The sequence below is a fragment of the Pezoporus occidentalis genome, unplaced genomic scaffold (genome assembly GCF_034315485.1).
Source record: "Pezoporus occidentalis ecotype Australia unplaced genomic scaffold, CSIRO_AGI_Poc_V1 ctg2, whole genome shotgun sequence".
In the NCBI taxonomy this organism is placed as follows: domain Eukaryota; kingdom Metazoa; phylum Chordata; class Aves; order Psittaciformes; family Psittacidae; genus Pezoporus; species Pezoporus occidentalis.
This window is the reverse complement of record NW_026913855.1, coordinates 10,937,331-10,951,238: the sequence shown is the minus strand read 5'-3', so window position 1 is coordinate 10,951,238 and position 13,908 is coordinate 10,937,331. Positions and strand designations below refer to the sequence as shown.

At 40.4% G+C, this 13,908-nt stretch overlaps 1 protein-coding gene across 1 annotated transcript; it reads left to right on the top strand.

Annotated features, from left to right (window-relative positions):
- Positions 1 to 1,129: 1,129 nt before the first annotated feature.
- Positions 1,130 to 13,548, top strand: RPP40 (ribonuclease P/MRP subunit p40). The gene is made up of 8 exons (XM_062617830.1): positions 1,130 to 1,262; positions 2,973 to 3,117; positions 4,251 to 4,319; positions 5,714 to 5,809; positions 6,594 to 6,719; positions 9,696 to 9,894; positions 10,835 to 10,969; positions 12,822 to 13,548. The coding sequence occupies exons 1-8, from the start codon at positions 1,134 to 1,136 to the stop codon at positions 13,018 to 13,020; spliced, it is 1,098 nt and encodes a 365-aa protein (XP_062473814.1). The 5' UTR covers positions 1,130 to 1,133; the 3' UTR covers positions 13,021 to 13,548.
- Positions 13,549 to 13,908: the final 360 nt, after the last annotated feature.

The following is a 13,908-nucleotide window of genomic DNA, read 5'->3' as shown; positions in this document are numbered from 1 at the left end:
TGTTCCAAAATCACGGCTCTTCACCCAAGGCCATTCCTTATTTTTTTACTTTTACAAAGTTGCCTTTACTTTTTGCCATCTCCAACAGCAGTGGCCTGCCTCACAGGGCACACACACCCCTGCAGCTCCTTGAGTTTATGCATTTCTCACATCTGCTCTAGGGTAGAAGGAAGCAGGTTGCTTGATGTCTTGAAAGCCTGCCTGGTGCCATCATCCACCCCGGGACACACTTCTCTCCGTCTGTTTTATCCCTCCAAGCATCCCTCTCTCCTAAAACCATTCCATGTCAGGACATGAGCCCCTCTCAATGCCAGTGGGGCCAGCTCCTGCTTGCAAAATTCATAGAATCACAGAATCAGCTAGGTTGGAAAAGCCCTCTGAGATCATCAAGTTTAACCATCACCCCAGGACTGCCAACTCTACCACTAAACCATGTCACATAGGACCTCATCTAAACGTGTTTTTTTTTTAACACTTCCAGGGTTGGTAATTCCACCTCTTCCGTGGGATGTTGTCCCTGGTGAGCTTTGAATTCTCCACAAAAACCGGGAAAATAAACTCTCCAACCAGAATGAGAGGTTAGAAAGACAACATTACTTTACTGTAGTACCAGGTGCATAGGGGATTGCTCCACCCATCTTCAGTCTTCATTGCCTTGTCCATGACTATGTCCCTACACACGATGGACTATCACAGAATCACAGAATGGTTTGGGTTGGAAGGAACCTTAAAGTTCATCTAGTTCCAACTCCCTGCCACAGGCAGGGGTGCCTTCCACTAGACCAGGTTGCTCCAAGCCCCATCCAACCCGGCCTTGAACACTGACAGGATGGGGCATCACCGCAGCTGCTGGGCACGGGCTCAGCTTGGGCTGAGACCCGACTGTCCCATGGCGCATTCAGTGCTTTAACTGCCGTCAGGTACACCTGCCACACGGCAGCACCCACGCGAGCAGGCCGCGCAGCAGAGTCCACACCGCACCGGAAGCGCTACCGAAGCAGGCGGAAGTGACCTCAGAGCAGAGCCTGTTCCCCGCCTCCCTCCGTGTTGGCGGCGGGTGTGTGTCGGTAGGGCTCCCTCCCGAGCGGCTGGCAGTGTAAGCGGTGCCCCGCAGTGCACGGCGGCGGAGGAGGATGTCCGTCCCGCCGCTGCAGCGGCTGCACCAGGCGCCGCGACACCTGCTGGTCTGCGAGAAGGGGAACGCGCGGCACGCGCGCTCGCGGCACGCGGCCCACGTGCGGGACCACGCCTACAACTGCCGCGTGAGTGCGCGCAACCGCCCGCCCGCCTGCGCCTCCTGCGGGCGCGAGTCGGGGGGGGGGCTCTTAACGGCCGTTGCCGCGGGCGGGCAGCGTGAGGGGGGGACCCCGCTGAGGTGGTCGCTGCCCCGGCCCTCAGGAGGAGGTGGTGGGGAGCGGTGCGTGGCCCCGCCGCGGGAGAGGGGCGGATGGAGGCGTCCGTGCCTCCTCGGCCAGACCGGAGCACCGCGGGTGGGAGGGTCCCCATGGCTCTGCCTGGCAGCCCTTAACGGGACGCTTTGCAGGCGGTTCACCCCGCGCCAGGCTGTTTTCTGGAAGGTTCCTCCAAGCTTGTCAGGTGTCCGGTGTGCCTTTTTGGGGGGAAAGAGAAGAAAATTAGCCCCGTTGGCTTGGTGGTCTCACACAGCACCTTGAAGAGTGGAAGACCATGCAGACACAAACTAGAAGAGAGGTGGGAGGGGTGACAGTTTAGTCAGGGCTGCCCGCCAAGTCATACAGGGAGCACCATCCACAAATTCCCAGTCCAAGCAGTGAGGGGCTGAGGGAGTCCCCTCAGCGGGGGGGACCTGGCAGCAGGTGTACCCTGAAAGCACTCAGTCTCATGCTGTCCCTGCCTCTGCCAAAGTATCCTGTCATGCTCTCATCAGCTGCTCAATTGTTTTGGATGACTTAATGTGCAAAGTCCAGTTTTTGACAGCTTGCTCTCTTTTCTTCGACTGTTGCAAGTTCCACTCAGATCCTCTTGCCATTTCCTTAGTAATTTTTTTCAGCAGCTAATTAGAAAGGTTCTTACTTGCGTGGCAGGAAGCCCATCTGTCAGTTGTTACTTCTCTTGTGTATGTGTGCGAAGGGAGATACAAACCTGTTCTCTGGGAGCTTTTGGGGAAAAAAGTTTGAGGGATGGAGGAAGAAGGAGCAGGGGGACTGACCTTTATGCTGCTTGGGCACAGTTGCTGGGAAGCATGGTACTAGCGTTTTCTGTGGTCTCCCGGGCTTGAGAGTTCTCTTGATCTATGAAACACATACAGGCATGGCTTTAAACAAAAGGAAAATTAAAGGTGGGCAATGGGACCAAAAGACAAAAATGCTGAGTGTAGTAAGAAAAGCTAGGTGCTTGTCCCTTTTGAAAGTCAGTTTTCTACCTTAAATTAATCAGAAGTAAAAGCCTTTTTTTGTGAGCCCATCTTCAGGCTTTGCTCTGATAGTCTGTTCACTCTTCTGACCTCCAAAGTATTCCACACAGGAGAGTGCATTGATTTAAAAACTAGTTGAAATTCTACTTTGGTCTTCACTTTTCCACAGAGATTACATAAATGCTTAGCCTACATTTTTAGTTATAAATGCTTCCTGCAGCAAAGGCTGAAGGAAATGTTCCAGTGCAACATCAAGCTAAATTTGTAATGACGTGAAACAAGATCTTAACTCATGCTGTGTAAAGTCATGCCTTTACTTAACACCTCAAATGCTATTGTATAGCATATAAAATGCAAAAAGAAAACAAACCAAAAAACCCAAATAATGTATTTAGAGAGCCTAGAGACTGTGCAAATTGATACATTTTGAAGACAATAGCCTGATACTATTTTTAATTCATCTCATTTTGGTATAATATATTCATGTCCTTGAAAAGTGGAGTTTTTATTTTGTATTTCTTGGTTTTCTTCTAGAACAGATTTTAGGATATGATTTACATTACAGATATTTTCCTAATAGGTGTCTTTTTTGATCCCTGAATGTGGCTTGCTACCTGAAGTGCTGAAAAGCACTATTGCGGATGTTGGAGAGTACTACCTGGTGAGGAATTTACCGGTTCATGAATTGGTCGCTCATGATTTCATTGATGCTTTTGTGAAGAAAGGTAAGGAAATCAGAACATGACAGATGCAGTAATAATACATTTCTTTTTCATAGCATAGTAAAGTCTATTAATATTTCTTCCTTTAAAGGAAGGGAAGGAAAAGTACAAAGAAAATTTTGTATTAATTTATCTGCTTTATTCTGCTTTGTGGTGTGTAAACATTTGTTTGCACCTCCTGGGTCCAAACATTTTATGATTGTTCCCTCTTCATTTCTTCCTATGTCATCGTAATTTTGCAAACCAGCTATCAAGAGGGCTTCCATGTGTCCTCATACCCATTTATTCTACATCCCATCTTTATGCTGATTCCTGCAGAAATCTGCTCCCTTCTCCCTTTCTTTCCTTCATATTTCAGCCCAGAGTGGTGTTAGCTGTGTTCCACAGCAGGCAGTAGAAAAAGAGAAAAGATGCAGCCTCTGCCCAGCCAACTCACTATTGCATACTCAGAGCATGCTGTTTACATCTAGCAGGGCCCACTTGTTTGGCTTATGATAACTGTTGTACCCTTCAGATGATTGCCTGGGAGTCAAAAATAGCTTGAAAGGGGAAAGAAAGGAGAACAGAGAACATGTAGATGAAACAAGAGAATAGCTGTTTACTTGCTGGCTGTGGGACCCTCTTCTTATTTCCTTTAGTCTCATTAATGTTTTTTATGCCAGCAGTTTTATGGAACCAGTATGACATTTGTACACAGAGTTTACAGGATCTGATGCTTGTATTTTGAAAAACAATTGCTTGTGGCAGATAATGCAGCAAAATAGAAATATGAGCATCTTGCCCCTTGTCTTTATATGAATTGATAATAGAAATGTGTCTGAGGATAAAAATGGGATTTTCAGTTTCTGAATAGGAAAAGTTGCAGGTAGAAAAAAAAGTGCTTTCATATTGGGGCATATTGGTAATGTTATCTCTACTACAGGTCCTTCAAAACAGTGCCAATTCAAGGTTTATAGTTCATAAAAATATTAACAAAATGCTCTTTTGCTTGAGAGGGCAGAAGAAAGCTGATGAAAACACGGTTTAGAGTGATTCAAATGGTATTTGGCATGTTAGACTATCTTAAGGTGAATCTTTCATATCATCATGTCTCTTTAGAGACTGCAATCTCATTGTTTTCTTCTTTACTATTAAAGGTTCATGCTATGCACTTACCTATAAAACAAAAATTGATCAAGATAATACTGCAGCTCTGCTACCAAATGGTACGTTTTTTTGTTTTGTTTTTAGTAACACATATTGATTGTGGTTTGGGGATTTTTTTTAATGTAAACTGGAGAACGTAATGGTGGTTATACTTACCAACTTAACCAGAAATACATTTGGATCAGGAAAATGCTCATTCTAACTCTTTTTTCATCCATACTGTTAAACCAGCTTCAATTATGTATAGTGTCCAGTTGTCAGTGCTTCAACTGTAATTATGAATGCTACAGAGGATTATTTTTGTGAAAACATTGCATTCCAGTTACTTGTTTCCTACTGATCTGAACGACAGAATTTGTAAAAAAAAAATAAATTCAGCACTCCTTGGGGACACTTTTATTTTTTGAGAATTATGTAGTGTGTTAAAATGCTCTGTTTCTGTTCTGTCAGTTTTATGAGAAAATGTCAGGTGGTATTTTGCATGCAGAGAAACTAATGAAGTTATTTGGGCTTCAAATATGTCTTTATTTCTGTTTAACATTATATCAGATGTAATAGAAACACAAATCGGTCTGTCAGCCCTCTAGCCTCAGGCGCTGTAATATGCCAGGTGCCCATCAGGGCATAAGTAAATTCAGGTTCTTCAGAGGAGGAATTCTTTATGTGCTCTTTCAGCACAGTCCTAGCAAAATGGAGTTTGTGAGATAGATAGATAGATAGATAGATAGATAGATAGATAGATAGATAGATAGATAGATAGAAGCTATGCACAATTAATGCAGAGACAGCACTACAGTTCCTGGTGATGTCAACATTTGAAATCTTCAGCAATGGCCTTGTTTGTTTGTGTTCTGTGTTATACTGTTACTTGTACAGTAGAACCAAAAGACTGTAGCAGAGAATCTGTTATGAAGTTTTGTACCAAGGGGCATCTGCCAGATTTGGTTTATGAGCATGGAAGTGGAGTTGTTCCAGCACATATCTGCTCATTGCTAATAAGCATAGTTAACTGAATATGAGTAATCCCACTAGAGTTGGAGGAACTGCTTTTGTATGTTTAGTTGAGCAAAGTGTGCATGAGTGTTTACTAAATCAGAGCCAGGTGTAATGTAGAGTTCAACCAACGATGCAGCAAATACTAGGGTACAAGTGGAGGAAGGATTGAGCAATGAAAGGAGGTAGTACAATAAAAGGTATGGCTATCTCAGTAATAGCATTACACTTCTCATTCTAGTTCATAAGACCTCTTTAATAAAAGAGTAATTGAGTTACAACACTTTTTCTCCTTTTTTCTGATGGTTAGTCAGGTAATCTATTTATATGAACCTAAGGAGTTTGGAATACATTAATAATACCATTGATCCAAAGCTAACATTGTATAAAGTATACGGTTCTCAGAAGACTTCAAAGGAAACTAAGTAGAAGATTGTATTAAAGTTTGTTTTGCTTGTAGGAAATCTAATTCTGTCAGTGGATAAGGATACTTATGAGGAACTTGGACTGCAAGGTCGCCCTTCTAAGTATTCTGGCAAAAAAGTAATGAGATATAGTAAGTATTATTTATATTAACAGTGCTTATTTCAGATCTTTTGTTGTGATTTTTGTTACTATTATTCTTCTGTAAATAATTAAAATAATGCCATCTCAGGTGTATTAGAATTCGCAGTAGTTGATGGGTAGTTACATAAAACTTTAGAGGAAACTTGCTGTCAATCATAAGAATTTTGGCAAAATGGGACATCATTTTACCGTTCAGTTTGTCAAGTAATAAGATGTATCATGAAATTTCCATCTGAAAAATAAATGTAGCTTTGTCCTGGGATCAGTTCAACAGTTGAAGAAGTGTCATTGCTGTATGTGTTGCTTTTGATGTCAGAAATTCTAGCTTTTCTTGCTGCTAATGTCTTGCATAATTACCAAGGTATTTCTAAGGTGCTGGTTTGGGATTTCTGTCAGTGCCATTACAGAAGGAATCTGTCCCTCCAGTCACTAGAAGGCAGTTTCAGATTATATCAAAATAAGGACAGCAGGAGGTAAATGTTTGTTTACATAATGAGTCATATTTGCATAAAGATGTAAAGGTGCATATAATATGTGAGAAGGAAGTTTAATGTTCCTTGGTTTCTTTGGAACTTTTTAATGTGATAAACTTTTGAGCAACCTGGTCTAGTGGAAGGTGTCCCTGCCAATGGCAGGGGAATTAGAACAAGATGATCTTTAAGGTCCCTCCCAAACCAAACCGTTCTATGATTCTTAATTTTAATATTTATTAATTAATTTAATATTAATATTTATTTCAATTGGTTAACAATTGCTTTTTTACATTTTTGCAGTTATAACTATTGACTTGACTGATTCCAGCTTTCATCCTGATAGCAAGAAACATAACAGAGTGCTTTGGGCCTTAAAAGAAAAGAAACCTTTAGAATTTGACTTCCTAGTGGCTTGGTATAATACAGGTAATAAGAGCTAAACGTAAAAGTAAAATCTAACTGACATGAAATCCAAACATTTTTAGTTTACTGTTCTTTTGTAGTGATTGTCCAAATGCATTTTTAGTGGAGGGAAAAGTTAGACTAAAATGTGTTTGTGTGGGGTTTTGTTTATTTGTTTCATTTATTTGTTTGGGGCTCTGTGTGTGTTACTTACTAAACAGCAGAATATTTCAGTCAGGAATGCAACAGTGATTTATAGTACATATGTTAATTACTTCATTTCCATGTCTCTGGATTGCCCTGGATTTCTGGGGTAACTTTCCTTGTTTCACAGTGCTGCCTCATCATTATAAATTTGTGACATATGTAACCATTAAAAATACACATTTTTTGAGTTTTTTATTAATATCTGTAACTTATATATTTGGTGTAAAAGTTAAGATGGGGAACTTGCATTTCTTCACTAGCTGTAGGACATGTACAGAGTCACTGTTTCTATCATGTTCTGTGTACACTGATGCAGACACAGTCCCTTTTTACTGTTTTATTCTCAAGTACTTGTTTGAGACTGGAGGAGAGTAAGAGGTTGTTATAAGAAATGTTATTGTCTCAAATCACCTTTCTTCTAGTATTTATCTACTGTTTGCTGGTTACATTATTTTTCCTATGGATTCAAATATTGTTCTTCCTCTGAGGGCCCTTTTTCGAAGTCCTCAGTTCCTTGTATTACCTCAGAACATGCTGTATCTATGGATATGTAGTATTTACATAGACTTGTCAAAAACTGCATGAGTCTATACTGAAAAAAAAAAAAAAAGTTTTTCTTTGTCATAGTTGTGTAGCTTTTAGTGTGGTTCTGCTTTGAGTCTTCACACTAGTGAGAAGGGATGTTAGAGAGGTCCCCAAGAATGCTTTCCCATCTGCTCCTTATATTGTTACTTTCCTCGTTCTTCAGGACCAAGTTTGACAGGGAGTTAACTGATCTGAGGAATTAAAGCTGCTTCTAAGATACTTCAGTAGTGTCCATGTTTCCCTTTAGGTCTTCATGTTTCCCCTCCCCCTTTTTAAGTACTAATCATGTAGTAAGGACTCTTCCTTGTTTGGCATGCAGCAGTTGTTTAGGGGTTGCAGTTCTTGTCCTTGTAGTCTTCAGGAAAGAATCATAGTCAAGACTTGCTACATAAACCCACCTGAGGTGGTGTATCTTCAGGCTCAGCTTGCTTAGATTTATTGATCCTAGGCAGAGAGCAAAATGCCTCTAGGGCTGGTAAGTTTCTTGTGTTTGTTGCTGCCAGTGTTAGCAGCATTCAGGAAGATTAGCATTCATTTTTCCTCACTTTCTTATATCCAAAAAAGGGGTAAGGTCAGTCATTTCCTGAATATTGAGTTAAATCTGTATGCCTTTCAGTGCAGGAATCTTGTCCTCATAACACATGAAAGACATTTATAGCTTTTTATTAGACATGAGACATTGTGTGTATTCTGCTGGAAGGGGGAAAGAGCTGTATTTTGTTGAGCTAATCCATGTCATCCGTGGGCATTCTGTGTTCAGCCTTCCTGCTGATAACTGCTGTTCTTTGCTATGGCCAGCAATGCTGCAAACCTATAAATATTTGTGTCACTTTCCAAAATCAGGACTTCTTGTTTTCATACCTGTTTTTCCCACTTAGTAGTCCTGGCACCAAGAAGAACAGAAAAAGGGAGTATGGAGTGTCTCATGTCTTCAGTGACAGAGGGAAAACAATCGTTTCTTCTCTATTTCTGCAATTTCTATGACAATTCTAAATGTTTATTGGCTAAAGTTGACTGGTCTCCAAAAAACGTTGTCAGTGTGCCTGGTGGTTGTTGACATGGAAAGCTTTGCTGTAGCTAGTGGAATTATTCTGTTGGAGTCTTGACTGTAGTCTCTGGTATTTCCTTAAGCTAGGGCTATAGCTGTGGCTCGCATATGCAGCAGACATTTAAAATGTAGATTTTTTTTATATATTTGACTAAGAATTCTAATATTATGCATCGTTTGAACCTGTTGGTCTAACAAATGCCAATAGGAAGTACAGGCTGAAGGAAAACCATCTGTTCTAGCAGACTTCAGACTTAAACATATCTATATAAAAGCACTAAATTAACAAGAGTTTGGTGGCTGCCTTTGTCACTGTGCCCTTTGATGCTTGGACAGCCTTTTTTGAAGGATGACTAAAAGGGATCAGTTTAGTCTCCTTTTCCTACTCCCCCAAATGATTGTCCTTGAGACAAATATGGCTGATTGAGTTTAGGCAGTCCATAATTTTTGACAACAATTCTTGGATATTGTGTTTCGAAGTCTCTATCTGTGGATATACAACAAGGATTCCACAGAACTCTGTCCGGTTTTTGAACTTCTTCTGTTTGTACATGTATTTCCTGCAGTATTTAAATACTGTGCTGCACTTCAGACTTCTTATGAATAAGGTATTATTTCTTGGTCTCCTAGAGACCCATTGTTACTTTATGAAAGCAGAATACATTATCTGGAATTTCAAATTTAGGAGAATTGATTCTACATCAGTTATCTTACTGCTTCAAAAATAAGTTGGTTGATATCTTTGAATTTGCAGTATGCTTGCTTAGGTTAGGCTTTTAGTCTGGGGTACGTTTTGGACGCAGTTTACATGTGTTCCCTTTCATGCCTTCCTTTTCAGGAACACTCTGAATTCCTCTTTCTAGTGAGTCCACTTTATTGCTTGGCCAGTTAATTCTGCTTGAATTTCCTATTGACAGATCTATACTTGCTAATTAAATAATAAATCTACTGAGCTATGTTGAGTTGCTGGATCTCACACTAATTTTTATTACCAAGAAGATAAAGTAGCTGAAGATTGTATGCATTTTGCCAGAGATAACAGCATGTAAACAGTTTTACACCCTGCATTTTCTTCTATACATATACAATGGTTTCACGTAGTCAGTGCTCCTTTTGTTTGGTAGTTTTGTAACAGCTGTTTGTGTTGTTGTGTTGTTAAGGTGCAGAGGGATCAACACTGATGTCATACTTTTCAAAAAACCAAATGGAGACCCTGAAGCCAAAAATAACGTTCAGTACATTAAGGGACTTGCAATGCCCGCTGTTACAAAGTACCGAACTGCATGGAAAGCCGGAGGAGTCCTGCAGTACAGAGGAGCTGTTTGAATGGCTAGGTGCTGTCTTGAATCACGTTAGCTTGTAAGTATTTGAATTCGTTTGATCTTTAAATACATTTTAAGTAAGGAAAGCCACAATTTATTTTAAGGAAGAGTTGAATAAGAATTAAGAAAGACACATTTGTAAATGGGAAGTCTGTTACACGCTTAAGCATTTGTTGTGAGTCTTGAATAACTTACCTGTGTTTGTAGGGGTACCCATGTGTACTGGTTTCGGTTGAGATAGAGTTACCTTTCTTCATAGTAGCTGGTATGGTGCTGTGTTTTGGATTTGTGACCAAAACAGTGTTGATAACACAGTGATGTTTTAGCTATTGCTGAGCAGTACTTACAGTGTCAAGGCCTTTTCTGCTTCTTGCACTGCCCTGCCAGTGAGTAGGCTGGGAGTGGGCAAGAAGCTATGAGGGAGCAGAGCCATGACAGCAGACCTCAACTGACCAGAGGATTGTCCCACGCCATTTGGTGGCATGCTCAGCAATAGAAGCTGGGGAGGGAAGGGTGGGAATGTTCAGAGTTACAATGTTTGTCTTCCCAAGTCACAGTTAGACACGATGAAGCACTGCTTTCCTGGACGTGGCTAAGCATCTTCCTGATGAAGGGAAGTAGTAAATGAATTTGTTAGCTTGTTTCCCTTTCCTGTGCAACTCCTGCTTTACCTGTTACATAGTCTTCATCTCAACCCAGGCGTTTTCTCGCTTGGCTCTTCTGATTCTCTCCTCCATTGACCTAGGGGAGAGTGAGTGAGCAGCGTGTGGTATTTAGGTGCTTTCCAGGGTTAACCCACAGCACCATGACATCTTGTGTATTAATTGCTTGGCCGTTAGTTGCGTCGATATTGATTTAGATGATATATGTAGATACTATTTATTTGGTATAAGTTTTGGTTACTAAGATTTCCTGTAGAAGATTTAAAGTGACTGTTGTTTTTGTTTGTTTTTTCTGGTGTGGATTTTTTTTCCCAGAGACAACAAGTCGTCTAGCTTCTTATCAACCTATAGCTGTCCTCAGCCAAACACAATTGTGGAAAAAGCTTTTTTGTGCACAATCACTGGCTTTATAATTCCTGAGAAGATAATTCAGTTATTGGAGCAGCTATGGTAAGGACTGACAGGAGTATATTACTAATACACTTGTACTCTAACACTTTAATTTTTGAAATCACTCTTAAATACTTCTTTTCAGTAGTGCTGTTGGAGGTATATAGCAAAATACACAAAATGAAGAGGTTTTTTAATTAGGAAATGAGAAGGTAGCTTAATATTGTTATAATAAAGCAATTTTGGATACTTTAAATTTGAAAATGCCTGCCCTGTATTCTAATAATAAATTTGCTTTTCATCCTAATTTCTAAGAAACAGTGGCTCTGCTGAGCTCCTGCATTTTTCAAATTCCCCATCTATGAAAATCGGATGATCTTAAATGTGTCTCATTTAGTATTTTTAACTACTGATATGTCCTGTGTTCAGCTATAACAATTATTTTCCTCCTTCTTAGTAGCTGTGTGTTCAGTGCTGTGTGTTCAGCTTTAGTCTGAGAACAACGCTGATAACGTATGAATGTTTTCGTTGTTGCTAAGTAGTGTTTACTCCGATCAAGGACTTTTCAGTCCCTTATGCTCTGCCACTGAGGAGGGGCATGGGAAGTGGGGAGGAAGCAGGGACAGGACACCTGACCCAAACTAGACAAAGGGGTATTCCCTACCACAGCACGTCATGCCCAGTATATAAACTAGGGGGAGTCACCTAGAAGGCCAGATCACTGCCCAGGTTGGCCTGGGTATCAGTATAGGTTGGTGGATGGTGAGCAATTGCATTATGCATCACTTGTGGTTTTTTTTTCCTTTCCGTTTTAGCTTCATATTCTCTCCCCTTGTTATTTCCCTTATCATTATTGTTATTGGTGGTAGTATTAGTAGCTTTGTATTATACTTTAGTTATTGGACTGTGCTTATCTCAACCTGTGGGATTTACATTCTTTCAGTTCTCCTCCCCATCCCTCTGGGAGCTGGGAGGGTGGGAAGAAGATGGAGAGTGAGCGAGCGGCTGCATGGTTCTGAGTTACCAGCTGGACTTAAACCACAACATGGTGGAAAATATGATAGAAATCTCTTTACGATACCAAAAAGAGTATCACAAGATCAAGTGTAACGTGGGACACTGGAGAGTGATGAACGGGGTAGCTGTAGATCTAATTCACTACCAAACTACATGATATTAGTGTATCATGGATCAGTGTGGTATCTGTCTGTATTGTGTATTAGTGCTCCTGACAGTAAATTCTGAAAGCTCCTTGCTCCATGTGTGAGACAGTGCTTGAAATACCTGGTGGCTAACAGTTGCAGCACTGACTCTGACAATATTGATGTTGTTTTATCTGGAATATGATCATTACTCTTTGAGCAATTTTCATATCCTATGCAGAAGGCCTCCCTGGGCTAGGCTTGGAACACAAATTTCCTTGGCTTTTATTCTCCTCTTAAGAGCAATGGGTAATGTCTGGCTTTGATTATTTGTAATCCTCCTTCCTGGTGGTAAAAATATTTGTGTCATCAGAGCCTGACTATGTTTCCTCCTCCAGTGTCATTTTTCCCTGATAGCAACTGTTGATAGTCAATGTTTTAATTTTCTGGAAGACTTTGCATGCTGTAGAAAATTTGAGAACAGCTACTTTACAACTTAGAACTTTCCCTTACTGCTATAACTTTCAGGTTTGCCATGTCTAAAAGTGTGGTAGGAATAATAAAGTCAACCTTCTTTTGTTTCTGAATGTCTTTTGATGGAATATTTTCTCTTGAATTTACGTATTATGGACTAAAACAGGTTCATTTAACTGTTAATTATAAATTTTCACTACAATGCCTGTCTTTGACTTTTTGTACTTGATACTGTATACTTGAACATGCTGTCTATTCAGTTATAATTATTGATTACCTTGTCTTCTTCCTTGCAGTTGCTATTTTGGTGAACCAAAACTGGCGTATTGGCTGACCTTAACTGTGCATGGCTTTGCAGACAGCCCTGTTTCCTGGAGAGAGAGTGAACATGGCTTCCACAAAGGAGGAGAAAACTTGTACAACTTTGTCATTTTTAGAAATCTGGACTACTGGCTTCAGATGGCTGTAGGAACTAATGATGATTGTCCTCCATAAAGCTACGTCTACAAAAGTTGTTTTCTAATAATCCCGTGTTACTGTACAGAAACCCAATAAGATAATTTTTATAAAAGGAATCAGGTTACAAGTTAAGTACTGAGAGGCTGTATATGTTTTTACATTACTTATAGCCTTTAAAGGATGACCTGCAATGGAAGGAGTGGATTTTTGCTTCTTCACTGTCATACAGTGCCTTCTGAAAGACTTCACAATTCTGGTTTTAAGATGTTTTGGAGAGTTATAAATACTTGGGAATTGACTGTAGGTAGTTTCCTTTTATCCAGAAGTGATTTTGGAATTTGAGAGTTAGTTTTACAGATTGCTAGCTAAAATATTTGTGAGGAAAGCTCATTTTGGGATTTAGTGTTTTCTTTCTTTACATTAAAGATCTGTAACCCTTCAAATTCATGTTCTAGACATTTCAGCCTACATGCTGGCAAATAAGAAAAAAAAAAAGATGTGAGGAGAAGGAGGTATATGACAGTGGGAGGAGCACCCATTAAACAAGGAAAAAGGGAAGGCTTACTGCTGACCTGCTTTTTGATTTAGCACATTAATGTCATCAGAAAGAAGTTGATTGTTAACAGTGATGCAAAAGGCTGCTGCTTGCTTTCTTAATTGACCTACACGTACTCACACCACCACCATCCCCAAAAAGCTCCAAATAACACTACTTTTTAAGTAGCTTATGGTTCTTGCTTACAGGACAACTTATGCAGGTTTCACCGTCATGTTATTGAAGGCACATTTCTGGGAACAAATACCTCAAACGATGCAGTTGAAGTGAAATGGATTTTGTTAGCAATAAGCAGTAATGCTGAGTGCACAGGCAGCTATAGAGAATGCAGGTTAGTTCCTGTTGAAATCAGTAAAAGGTTGGGTGGT

Excerpts from the sequence above, each read along its gene's own strand:
- RPP40 (XM_062617830.1), top strand. The coding sequence starts at position 1,134 with ATGTCCGTCCCGCCGCTGCAGCGGCTGCACCAGGCGCCGCGACACCTG. Across the intron at positions 1,263-2,972 it reads ACCACGCCTACAACTGCCGC|GTGTCTTTTTTGATCCCTGA; the intron begins GTGAGTGCGCGC and ends TTTTCCTAATAG. Across the intron at positions 5,810-6,593 it reads CAAAAAAGTAATGAGATATA|TTATAACTATTGACTTGACT; the intron begins GTAAGTATTATT and ends ACATTTTTGCAG.